Raw genomic sequence first — 13,633 nt, forward strand, 5'->3', positions numbered from 1 at the left:
ACATGTTCACAACATACTAGTGCATCCAACCTGAGTTCCCATGTTTAGCAACTGTTCCCGTGCTGATTGTGCTGAACGAGTCACAGGTGATTCCTCTGATCGTGAGACAGCCCTTCATGGACCAGCCTCACGTTAAGATTATCAGGCGACTGCGCACCCTGAGGATCTTCAAGTAACAGAAGAATGTCAATGCAAGTGACGACACATTGCAGTTCACTGACATTCCAGTTCTTCCGAAGCCCCCAGCATACCTTTGGGCCAGGGAATCGACAGTGGTTCCACCAAACTGTGTTGGATTTGTTCAGCTCTATGTTACAGGCAGTGAACCCAATGCACAGATGTCTTTGTGCATGTCCAGCTCAGGTGCTAAGAGGGGCGCGAAGATTGCATACCGCATTGCATTGCCAACGGAGATACAGCTGACAAAACATGCATTCCCATCATGAATACAGTAGACACTCGATAATTCAAACTTGTGGGGACCCCAGGATTTTGTTTGAATTATCCCATGCTCTCGTAAATATGGCTCGGGGCAACATACTAACTAGTGTCATGATCTTTATTGTTTCACAGGGCCGCAGCAACATCATACCGTGTGTACGCGGGACTGTGGGTACGCAGGTTCGAATCCCGCCTCACCAAGAAATTTCTTCTTCTCCTCTTTCTCTCCACTTCTCTTCTCTTGTCCTCCTCCTTTCCTTCCTCCAACGCGTTGTTAGGCGATGCATGGTGACGTCGTCACTCGGCCACGTCATCACTAGGTAGCCAACATTAGGGCTAACGCAGACTTGACGCTTCCTGTGCCCGACAAGTACATGCAGCCGCGTATGAAGATTTTGATGCGCCATTTACAGCGAGACCGTATTTTCTCGCGTATAACCCGCTCCTGCATATAACCCTGCATCCCCAGCTACAAACCACGGAAATATACAAAATTAAAGAAATAATAATAAATAACCGCGTATTGTCGTGAAGGCGTCTTGCTTACATTATCATGAGGCAGTGCCGTGAAGCCAACTTTCACACCGAAATTCTCATCACAAGTACAATAATTTCCTTGAAAGTTGTATATTGAATTATCCGATGTATCGAACTAATTTCTGTTTTTTCGCAAGTTCGATATATGCGTGTTCAACTGCATATATATGCGTGTGTAAATGCAACTACCATAAGAATGTAGATGTCAAGAGTGTCCCGAAAACTTCGGCCCCATTGACTCTGTGGGAATGTCATTTCTTTGAATAATGTTAACTGCTGAATTTTGTATAAATCTAGTGCAGTCAATTAAGTTTTGACAAAAGGTTTCTCATGCTGATGATACATGTTCCAGCTTTGGTCTGACTAAAATTGAATGAACTGTCAATTTTAGTCTTGAAACTGCCTTAGAGAAGTCTTACCGCAACTAGCAGATAGCACAAGCAGCATTGTGAATTAAGTTATCGAAGTGTGTCTTTGAAAATATTTTCTTTATTATGTGCTGCTTGAAATATTTGTAACACGACACTTGTTCTAGAGCAGTTCCATAAATAATGCAGTTTACCACGAGGGAATCAGATCAACAAGAAGCAAACATGGCTTTACATTTAATGAAGTCACTGATACATAAGATGTTTAGGGGTCTTCTTCTGGTGACAGGGAAATGTCCAGGTAAGCTAAGAGAGCCTGTATTAAATAGAGCTCAGTTGTGTTCGTGCACTCAATGGTATTGTCAATGACTCGATGGTACCGAACAACAATTCGCAAATTTGACTCTTTCAAGGTCAGACTGAAGGTGTGAGCTATTGAAATTGTTACACTTCATGGTGTAAATAACAGAATCAGCAGCAGACCAATTAACCAAAGGTGTAAGGCTGTCAGAAAGTTTGTTAATGTGAATAAAAATAATAAAGACCTTAACACGCGTCCCTAAGGGACACCACATGTTACATCACAGGAAGTAGTGGAGCACTCATTGGCGATGACATATCGAGTATGGTTGTTGAGGGAACACTCAGTGTGTTTAGATGACTGGGATCTACATTTAATTTGGTTACCTTACAGAGTAGTTGCCGATGTAGTACATTACTAAAGGCTTTGGCAAAGTCAAGAAAGACACAGTCGAAAATGGAGCCTTGTTGAGAGCCGAGAGTACACTTGCTTTATTGCGTGGCTGTAGGATCTAGCAAGCACTGCGGCGTAATGTTCAGGAATAACCTTTCTCTCGGCCATTGTTGTTAATTCTTCAGAGCATTGAATTGTTTGTGGCAAAGTGTGAATTTGGTAGACAAGCCACTTTTAGAGGCTATTTATTGCACACGTAGTTCATTTATGTTGCGTGTGCTTGCAATGTTGCGTATCCTTCCCTGAACAGGACCGTGTGGAGGGTGCACGCCACCTTGTGTCGCAGCTACGCAAGGGTAACGGCCTCTGCTCCAAGATTCTGGGGCCACTTGAGCGCCTTATGGATGCATACATTCACCTGGCATACCTGGACCCACCCAATGCACCACGAGGACAAAGTAAGCACCATCACTGCTTAACCGCTGTTGTTCCAGATTTAATTCACTATTAAATGCACGTAGCAAATAGTGTATAATATATGCTTTTTTCGGCAGAAACACAAGCTTTTTATGATGTCTCGTACTGGCTTATGTTTATATTTCACACTGCAAACATACTGTCTAAGCAGAGGGTGGATTTTAAGGTCATCACATTCACCGGGAACGTTTGTACTTGTAGAGAACTGAGCATACTAATACGGAAAAGAAGTGCAAAATAATGCAGAAGTAGGCTTAATACTGACACATAGTGTCACAATGGTGTGGCATTACTAGTTAGGAATTTGCTGATAATGCCTTGCAATCAGTGACAGCTTAGAAAATAAGTTTCTATTTATACAGGAGTTTGCCCATCCTAAGCTTTATTATCAAAACTTTCTTCAGCTTAGTTTTAGTAGTTGTAATGAAAACTTACACCTTGTACCTTACACGATTTGTATTCTATAACTGAGGAGCAATCACCATTGTATTGCAAAAGCATGGCCAGTGCAGAAAAAGGCGATTGGCAGCGGTGGAGCAGGTGAGTCCTTGCCGTGACGTCACATTGCTATGATAGCAGCGATGTCAGTGTTCGTTCTCGGTGCTAGCATCACCATTCATGCATGTCACATTGTAGTTTTTAAGTAATATTGAGGTGCTGCCAAGATGGGATAGACACTATCAGAGCTGCAAGCTCCTGACTCAGTTGACATGCGCCATAGTGTGTTTAGTTGGCTCAGCATGCAGCAGCTATATCTGATGGCTGATTGCACAGACAGTTATTCTGCTCAAATGTATAAACTAGGGGTGTCGAAATTTCGAATATTTTTCTAATAGTGTTTGCTATTTGATTCCATTCGCACTGGAATATTACTATTCGAACTTCCCAAGAACAAATACAGTCAACGTCAGACTGAAAGTGCCCCCTTCAGATTTTCAATATGCCTCACCTCATCACACGCCGGTATGGCGGCAAAGCTGCTTTTCAAGCTCCGTTACGGTCGAACTTGGCCAAGACACAGTCAACGTCCGATTAGAAGTGGTCCCTAGATTTTCAATATGCTTCACCTCATCACACTCCCGCATTGCGGCAAAGCTGCCTTTCAAGCTCCGCCACGGTCGCAAGTGTATTAACTCAAGAAAACGCTGGTTCCAACATGGAGATGAAAGATGTGGCAGAGGTGGGGGTTCAATTAATGCTGTTTCGGACCTGAAATTTGGGCAGGAAGCCCAAAAAATTGGACGCAGAAGCTTTTTAGCAACCAAAATTCCAGATGTTATATATCGACATCTACGAGGCAGATTTGGAACTCCGGACTTGAAGGGAGCACACCCTTGTCCGCCACATCAGTTGGGCTTCCACAGAAGTTGAAAGAGGAGGAGAGGCTGAGGAAATGGCATCTTTGCCTATCACGTGTAAAGTGTTGTTGGCAACACTTTGATTGCACCAAATCGTGTACGTAAATCCACTTCGGCCTCTATATTGTGCTTCAACCTAGCGAAAAGAAACACTTTCATGTTGCTATCTCATAAGGATATGCTTAGTAATCCTCTCCAACTTTTCTTCCTGCAATTTCGTTTCGAAGTATTCGAAAAATATTCGAAAAATATTCTATTCGATTTGCACTCACACTTCAATATTCGAATTCGCTTCGCACACAAAATTTTGCTATTCGCACAGCTCTAGTGCAACAAAAAAAACTTGGAGGACGCTTGAGCTTTGCTTTCAAGAGTAGAACGTGATAGCGTAATCGGACCGTGATCGTATCGCCTTTCCAATCGCTAGCCTGGCTTCACTTTTTGGTGGATACCTAAACCATGCTGCAAGGAAAGCCAAAGTGCAGACGCCCTCCGGCTCCATTATCTATGCATGCAGCGCGATGAAACGTGGCTACATGGCGAGGCGATGCCGTTTAAAAGCGCGCCTGTAGGCACAGCCAGTCTCAAGACGCGCGCTCGCTTGAGTGAGCGTACACCTCTAGACCGGCCGTGCCGTGAGCCCTTTGTGCCATCTTGCGGGTGATAGTTAAGCCGCTGAAGTCATATTTTATTTCATTTCATTTTCATTTCAGGATGTATGCGTAGTTTCCGTGTGGCTAAATGCATCGCGCCACCGAGCGAAGGGTCGCAGGTTCGAATCCCCTGTGCCACTCGAACTGAAGTTTTTTTATTGTTTTTTTTATTTGTATCTACCTCGAATTTTCACTCACAGACAACGCTGATCTTTAGCTCACTACCAAAGACGCCACCGCCAACCCCGACACCGACACCGGAATTTCTGCGAAACGAGCTCTTTAATGCTACTATCGCGTTAAAAGAGAGAGCGAAGCCATCAAAGCCTACATCAAGATAGCCCCGCGTGGCTTGTGTGTACACTGTGTATATCACTCGGCCAAAGAGCACTCAGCCTAATCACTGATGACTGAGGGCACTTGTAGGCTGGGGAGAGCATCTCTGCGCCAGGTTGTCTACCGACCTGGAAAACCTGGAATTGTCAGGGAATTTGAACGGGTGTCTGGTAAAGTCAGGGAATTGTCATGGAATTCCTGAAAAACCTGGCCGGGTCATGGAAACTGAAGAAGAACGGCGATGTGGACGAGTTGGTCAATGTACATTTTAAAGAGTTTGCAGCACAAGCACGTGAGTGCTGAAAGAAAAGCGACACAGTGAGTGAAGTAAGGAAAGCAAAGTAAAACACACAGGAGCACTGCATGGGAACTGACTGATGGCAGTCTGTGCGACCGCCACAAAAACAATCTTTACCTTCGATCAAAGCTTATAAAGTCACTCCTTTTCCTGCTTAAGAGAATTTTTTGTTCGGCGAGTTGGTGAATGTTCATACTTGCTTTTAAGGCACAAGAGAACACAAACACAAGGTAGGACACGGGACATAGCGCCACTAACAACTGATTTATTTGCAGAAATACACGTACATATGTATCATTCTCATCGCGTGCGCAGAAAGCAAATTCGCATCAGTGGTGGCCAGATAAGCATCCTCAATGAACTTTTTCTCTAATTTATACAACACTATGGAAGTGTCACTAACGCACATGTCACCTTTTTCGCCGATACAGAACGCTTCCATCAATTCTCTGGCTGTTTTATCTTTGCTTCTGGTGATAACCCACACGTCAGAAAAGCGTGGTCCACAAGAGCTTGAAGGGAAATTCCTAATATGCTTGGATAAATTTGGGCCCTCTTTATTTTGTGCAACATTTCGTTCATGCTCCTTGATCCACTCATTTAAACATCGACCGGTTTGTCCTATGTAGGAACAGCCGCAAGTAAGAGGAATCTCATGGACTACCCCTTTGGCACATCTTGTGTATGATAGCCCATGCTGAGTGCCACATCCTCTTACATTCCCTCTTTCTTTTTCTTTTTCTATTTGAGAGCAAAGCCCTCCGAGTTTCCTAGGAGCTGAAAAGACGAGCGGGACGCCGTGTCTGCTCACAACCTTCTTCAGGTTATGGGCCAGCTTGTGCACATACGGCACGGCCACCGGTCTGACCTTTTCACGAGGTACCTCAGCTACAGTTGTGGGAGCCCTTTTCTTTATTTTTTGTAAGAGGCTTTCAACGACACCAGGGACAAGCGAACCAGGGAACCCAGCTGAAGCCAGGCTGACCAATTGGTTATCAAAACTGGACTGCATCTTGTGGATACATAGGATACATAGTACATAGTACAAGACATAGTAACGCAATACCCCGTTTTACCAGCTTGAATGGCAGGATCATATGGCAGAAGCGCCTTCTTTGTCCAACTCAGTTGTTAGCAGCACTCTGTCCCGTGTCCTTCCTTGTGTTTGTGTTCTGTCGCGCCTTAAAAGCAAGTATATCCTTTTCCTGCAACTATAGCTGAGCAGAAGCTGAGCGGAAGCATAAGAGAAAGGACAGTGCATGACTGTTACTTCTGCAGATCACATAGCATATCTCAATTCCCAAGCATGAAGTTACTCGCAACAATAAATTTTTGCTTGTTTGTTATTGGCCATGGCCTCGGCTTGCCTTGAAGGCACTCCGGTTTGGCCCGAAGCACTATGAGCAGAGGCTCGCCAAGCTGGGCCAAGCTCATTCATTGGTGTTGCAACAGCAGACGTCCTCAGTTCTGCACCCAGTTTACGCAACTGCCCTGTCTTTTGTCTTTTTTACCAGTCAAGGGCTCATTTCCAGTACAGAGGCAGTCAGTTTTCTAAGCAAGCTTACGGGTCAGGAAATATGCTTAGAATCATCATGGGAAACCTGGATAAGTCAGGGTATTTGGAAAAATTAAATTGATAGACACCCTGATGTGGTTCGGCTACGTTTGTTTGTCATTTTTCTGAAAAATTAAATTGTTGATAGTTTACACTCGGCATCGTGTTTTGTTTTTTAGCTCCAGTTCTCTCTTCGTTGTTTTGCGAGACAGTTTTACTATGTCTAACCCTTTCAGACCCAGTGATTCCAATTGGAATCATCAATTTTCTAGGTCACTCGGCAAGCACCTGGTAAAGATAAAGCGTTGTTCTTTTTCAAGAGCTCACATTTAGCATCTGCTCTACATGTGGTGCCAACCTAGTACGTACAGCAAAGCGAGGTCACGTCTGAACAAAGAAATTACAGAACCGGTCATGCTGTTCGCGCATTTCGCTGAGGCAGCTTCTTCTTTCACCAAGCAGAGATAGGGCATTTATTTTAGTTTTGCGTCGAAAATTGGAATGTAGGTTATTGGGCGTTATGCTATCTCATCGAAATAACTGTTTGAGTAATAAATTAGGTAAAAATAATGGAAATATTATTAAATAATAATTATTAAGTAAAATTTCGACATTAATTACTCTTCCTTGAAAAGTGTGAGCAAAGAGTTTCTTTTTTTCATTTTTTTGGATTACCATCATCATGCACACCTGAAAATTTAAGAACTGGTTGCTTACATTTAAAATAATTAATTTGGGACTGAAAGGGTTAACCAACTAGCCCACTAAGGAACTTTCCTTAATTCAAGAGACGTAATTAGAGTTATGTAATGAGGATTCCAGGTAGCAGCAGCTTATTCTAATTGCAAGTACGCCAGAGATTTTTAGAGAAGCATTTGTATATATAGGTTACATTAAACTCAAAGGGGATTGAACAACAGATAGTATGCAACACACAAATTCATCCTTCCGTTTGGATGAAATGACGCTCTGACTAGGACTAAATGGAAAGACACAGGAAAACATAACACTTGTGTACGAATAATCACTAACTCACCATACTTTCCACTTAACTGAACTTACAACATAATGCCTATTAGCATGTGCTTATTGAAATACAATGTATGCCTATCTGAAGCTTATGTAACCTTGCATGTCTTGGATAATCTCTTGAGATGTGAAATTAGCTATTTGTTGCAGTAAAGCCGTGTTATATGGGTTTGCTTCTTATTCATTTTTAATTGGTGCTCTCTTTGAGAAGGCATGACTTGTTATTTTCTTTTGCGTATTATGAATTGTTACTTTCCGTTTTTCTTTTGTTGGATGTATTGCCGAGTTTCGTTGCAAAGGGTGGTGTATTTTCATCTCCCGTTAAAGGGGACCATGAGGCGATGCGAAGCCGGAGCACTTGCACGATCGCGTTCCGTTGGCGTTCGTTGGGCATGCTACCGACCTCGCGTCGTGGAACGCGAAGAGGGACGCTACGCGCGTCGTATCTTCCATCTAGCGTGGCCGTTAATTCTCACAGGGCAAGCGGGGAACGCGGTCGACAGGCGGGCGAGAGGGGGGCAGTGTAGGAGAGGAGAGAGAAGGGGAGGGAACGCGCATGCGCTCGAGCTCATCGCGGCGTTGCGCAGGAGAGAATTTCGGCATGTCTAGCCCGCGTTTCAGAGGAAGAGTGGAAAGGGGGAGGGGAGAGGGGTATTGGAAGGGAAAGTGGAGAGGGGAAGGGGAGAGGGTGAGTGGAGAGGAGGTGTGTGGAGAGGGTATGCGCATGCGCAGTAAGGGTGGTCACGCCGCACACCACCACCACCGGATTGAGCTCCGCCTTAAGATACTTCGCATCTAATTTGTTGTTGGGCATGCCGCCTGGAGACGCTATAGCATAGCAGGAAAACAGCTTTAATGGAGGCGTAACAGATCTGTGCCTTGTTTGCTTGACAGAAGAATTCAGGGTACACTCGACTAGAGTTGCATGAACTAAGATACATATAAAAGGATGGATGGCTGGTGGGGATGCCACCTAACATATTCCAGTTTTGTTCTTACCATTGGAAACCTTCTCTTTCTCACCATATGCAGTTCGGCTCCCCAGGGACACACCACTGCTCAAGTTGGGACCAATGGACAGCATACCTGTGCTGACGCAAAATGTTGAGGTGAGGAGTTACCGTGTGAAGAAAGAAAAGAAAGAAGGAATAACTGTTCAACTACAGTTGAAATTATTCAAGCAGTGCACTTTTTCAGCCATTCTTCTTTCTTATACAGATGACTTTCATTAATGTTTCCATGATCGAACTGTTGGAACTAATCAATTTATCCGGCAGGTAAAATAAATAGAGGCAAACAAATCACTGTTTCATTTGGCTGTTTCTATTGTGTGGGAGTGCAAAGGTTTTGAGACAATCAGGACTATGTACTGGCCTGAAAAGGTGGCACTGTTTCCATACCAGGTGCTATTGTCACAGAAACCCTTTGAGGGTTTATGCTGTACATCTATGTTTAAAACGTGCGCCTTTTTCATTCATTTTTCCTGCTTGGCATGTGCTGACACACATCGGGAATGCGTGGAATTTTTTTCATGCGCCGATGTCTCTCCGTTGTTTTCTCTCTTTTATTAAATTTTTTTTTTCCAAAGCGGCGCGCCGGCTTTCGCTTGCGTATCTGAGCGCGCGCGCGTGGTGCTGCTAGTTTCACATTCGCCATTCGAGTGGTTATTGCTTCTCACGCTCGCATAGTTGATGGCTATCTGGTTTATAATCTCTCAAAGCGTCACCGCTTGTTACTTTCCGATTTATTGCTCCCCAGGGTGCAATTGCGTCTGTCTCCGTGAGGCACTAAATTACACAAACGATGCCGCCATGGTTGCGTTTCCTATTTTGGGGACTCGGAAAAACTAGCTCCGCCTCGTTGGCAATAAGACAAAGGATTATTATAGCTTTTTCACTCGTTTTGCTTTCCGGACGGGCACACAACCATACAGTTTTCTTCCGTGCACTCACTCACGCAGTTTCGCATAATGCTGTGGAAGCGCACGCCGTTGCTCTGCTGCTAGTGAGTCGAGCGGCGATTCTTCTGATGTGGACTATTCCCCAAGTGCCGAATCAGAATCTGATTCATTGGATGACACTTCATCAGACGAGGATTTACTTACGAGTTCAGATTCGGATGATGATAAAGGAGCGGCATCTCGACTGTCACATGCTAAAAAGCTTTTAGTGTTAGAGCAAGAACATTTTTTACCGGAAAAGTACTCTGGTGTGCTTATTTTTGTATATCTGTGAGCTATGTTTAATACAATGCATAATTTTTAGTTATAAAAAATCGTATACGTGTTTTTTTAAGGATTTTGCTTGATGTTGCTCGCGAATAAACCATGTGTATGTAACAACAAAAATAATTTTTTTGTCACTTTACGGTCACGCAAAAAATATTTTAGACAATTTGTTTCCTAGATAGAATCATCTGAAGAATTTAATTCAGCAATAAAAAATACACATTTTTGGAGTGCATTTCGCGAAAAAATTCAACCCTCAAAGGGTTAACACACCATGGAGCTTCTCATCCAGAGCTTTCATTTAGAACTGAGGATGAAACAGTGTGACTAAAACAAAAATATCATGAAATAAATGTTGAGTGCCAGCTCACAGTGTATTAGAACAGAAAATAATTCTTTGTCACTGCCGCAGATGCAGTTTTGATTCAACCGATATGCACAGGCAATTCTTTTGGTAAAAAGTGCACATTAAAGGGACCGACAACTGGCCAGAACGGGTGATTAGACCCTGGTGGAAATGAAAAGGCCGTGAATTATAGTGACAGATTCCAGAATACTTTTCGCGATCTGAGTAGGATTTATATTTTAAATCGTGTTTAAAAGTAACAAAAACCGGTATGTCGCGCAGCCTAGCGCGAGCGTCATGAACCAGACGTATGCAGTCTTAAGCACTTTGTTGTACGTAGTTAATGCTTTTACATGCCCAGAACGAGGGCTGAAAATTTGAATATGTATGTTATGTCAATTCCCGTTGTTTCTAAGGTAAAAGAAGTAAAGCATGAGATGCGGCGCTGCTTTCGTGGCTTCCAGTGAAACGGAGGCTGCGGCGCATGCGCGCGGCGTCCGGCGGCGTTTCCTGCGTAGCTCGACTCTCGTCTGCTCTCGTCGTATCGGACTTTTTGAAGAGTAGCACGCGAGGTTTGCGCTGCTGCTCACAAAATGCCATCGACTTACTGTTCTGTGGAGGATTGCTACCACTTCATGAAGAGCACTGCTGGTGGATCCTACCACTTGCTTCGTTTTCGAAGGCTTAGCTTGGCTTGGCTTGACTAAAATGTGATAAAGCGACCTGCGTACGGCCAAAGTACTTCTGTAAGAAGCCCAGAAAAACGCTATAACTATTGTAAAATAATTTAATAGGCTAGAAAGCAGTAGTCGCGGCACCGCAGGCTTTGCAAACGTAACATTGCCTTTTCATACTTAGGGCATAACTTGTCACCACTGCTGGCGTATAATCGCTATCGCGCTCACCTCTCACTGTTTGCAGCATGTGATATTAAGACTGCATAATCGCTGCAGATCGAAAAACCCTGATTACAAATGTTTTACGGCGTTCTCCGCGTTACCACTCCGTAATTAGAAGCTTTGACCGGTAAGCTTCCCATTGCACTCAAGAAAACGGGTACCACAAAAGTTGGTTGTCGGTCCCTTTAAATTTGTGCGAATGCAATGAATATTTCATATGGACTTGGGCATTTTGAATGGATGATTAGCAAACAAATTGAGTCATTATGAAAAACCTTTGATTTTCCTGCTTTTCTGGCCGACAGGTGGACCGCAGTGGCTCATATTGTAAGGTGTCAGGAATTTTGAAGTTTTCCACACATTATCGACTATGCGGAGGCATCAACAAGCCAAAGGTCATCGCCTGTGTCAGTCAAGATGGCTGCGAGTACAAGCAGCTTGTCAAGGTGGGATACTTTACTGCACATCATTTTGTGAGCTGTTTGTACAGCATTATTTTTACATTACACCTTCTTCAAGTGGAGTGTATACATAGCGTAATTTCTAACGTATCACATTTAAAAGTGTTTCCAGATTCAGCCACAAGTGTCATTTGTCAACTTTCGTAATTGCTCATTTTTGTCTGGATAGCATTAAGCAGGACGATTGAAGTACAGTCAGTGTGGAATGGCATGTGTGGTGCCAAATATACTGCTAGTACAAGTTTCACCAAATTGCCATTTTCTGCAAGTACTGACTGCTGAAAAAAGTGCTTTTTGCCCCAGTGCGCAACTGCTGTGGTAGAGAATCTTTTCAACTGGTTTAGCCAGAGTTTGGCACTTTAGTCTACCTGTCTGCAATCCATAGTTTCCGTTTTAGTCGGGGGTTCTGTGGCAGGGCTCTGAGATGAAATGCGGAGCCACTCTTAACTCAATACTCCTGCTGGCATTATTAGCAGTGAAGCTGTTTGAGCTGGCCGCTTTGTGTGGCCTGTTGGAAAACTATCATAATCAACAGGTATGTGCTGCAGAAGTTCGGTAAATCCCGCTACTCACCACTGGTTCACTAAGAGAGAGAGAGAAAGCTATAGGAATAGAGAGAGCAGAATAGAGAGAAATAACGGGAGTAAAGATATAAAAAGGTAGAAAGACACAGAAAGATATAGAAAGAGAAACACAGAGAGGGATAGAAGCTGAGAGAAAAATAGATAGAAAAAATAGAAAGATCAAGAGAGAAATAAAGAGAAAGAAAAAAAGCAGAGAGGAAAGGGAAAAAAGAGAAATAAAGATAAAAAGATCGAGAAAGAGAAGAAAGAGAAGAAAGAAATAATGAGAAAGAAAGAAGGCCACCCAGCTGCGCTCTTCCTTCAAGCCTGGCACAACTAGTGCGAAGCTGCCGTTATAGGGAACGGAAAAGGCAGCGGTGGCTGCGAGAAGAGCCCGAAGCAATGGAAGCCCGATGCCAACGGCGACATGCCCGTAGATCTATGAGAGGTGCGAACGCTTTGGTTCTGGAGTTTGGACATCCGTGTCGAAACTAACCTAGCTAAGGCCTAGCAACAACCTAGAAGCAACCAGATTAGACTTTGCAATTTTCCAGTTTCAATGTTTCATGCCTTGGACGACTTAGTGCAAGCGTCGCCATTTTTTATTTTCTTTCATCTACTTCTGCACACCTTCTGTTTTCATTTTCCTTTGGCATGCATGTCTTTTTTTCTTCCTTGTGCTAGGCGCTTTGTCGTAGTGCCTCTACTGCAAGCTCATAAACATTCGCTTCTGCCTTGGAGCCCTACCACAGAACAAACCCTTCATTAAACTGGAGCCAGTCAAAGCCAGTAGTCCCTGAGGTATTGAATGTATGCTTACGTTTTATTTTCAATGCGACTGCGTTGAACCGACTCAAACTGTCAGAAACTTTTAACAAAAACTGTGCAAAAACAGGACAAAAGAAAAGAATCGCACCACACAAGCACTGGCCTTTTATCACTCAGTACAAGCCATGCCTGTTAGTATGAGACATTCTCAAGGCTTTTCGATTGTTATGGTAAGATTATGTACACGATGCGAACAGCGTTCATTTGGAATGCTCATGAGCACAAGCAAGTGTGGTGGAATGTGTTATGTACGCATGCGACAACCACTATGCATGCTGTGGCTGTAGTTTCATGATGTTGGCCACATTGCTTTGTTCTGCCTATGACGTCACCATATGGAATAAACAGCAGCCACAGCAAGTGGCTGTGGTCTTTTAGTTGAGTCGAACTGCGTGTTCATGTGTTGTCACTGTGATATAATAGAATGTACAGTGGCTTATGCATAATGGCAAAAGCATTTAATCGACAAATCAGATCTTTGATAGCCAACGACTGTACCAAGCACTATCATTGCACTATGAGTGTTCTTTTCTTTGCTAGGCACAAGTTCTCAGGCACGGCGC

General features: G+C 43.6%; 1 protein-coding gene across 1 annotated transcript in view; it reads left to right on the plus strand.

The window, feature by feature from the left end:
• The window catches only part of LOC119397200 (serine-protein kinase ATM-like), a 55,104-nt gene that overhangs the window by 13,351 nt on the left and 28,120 nt on the right, over positions 1-13,633 (plus strand). Inside the window, exons 3-5 of the mRNA XM_049416490.1 lie at positions 2,351-2,498; positions 8,779-8,855; positions 11,524-11,664. Of these exons, the coding sequence (XP_049272447.1) occupies positions 2,351-2,498; positions 8,779-8,855; positions 11,524-11,664 (366 nt within the window). The remainder of the gene's footprint in view (positions 1-2,350; positions 2,499-8,778; positions 8,856-11,523; positions 11,665-13,633) is intronic.

This window comes from Rhipicephalus sanguineus, chromosome 6 (assembly GCF_013339695.2).
Source record: "Rhipicephalus sanguineus isolate Rsan-2018 chromosome 6, BIME_Rsan_1.4, whole genome shotgun sequence".
NCBI classification, from domain to species: Eukaryota; Metazoa; Arthropoda; class Arachnida; order Ixodida; family Ixodidae; genus Rhipicephalus; species Rhipicephalus sanguineus.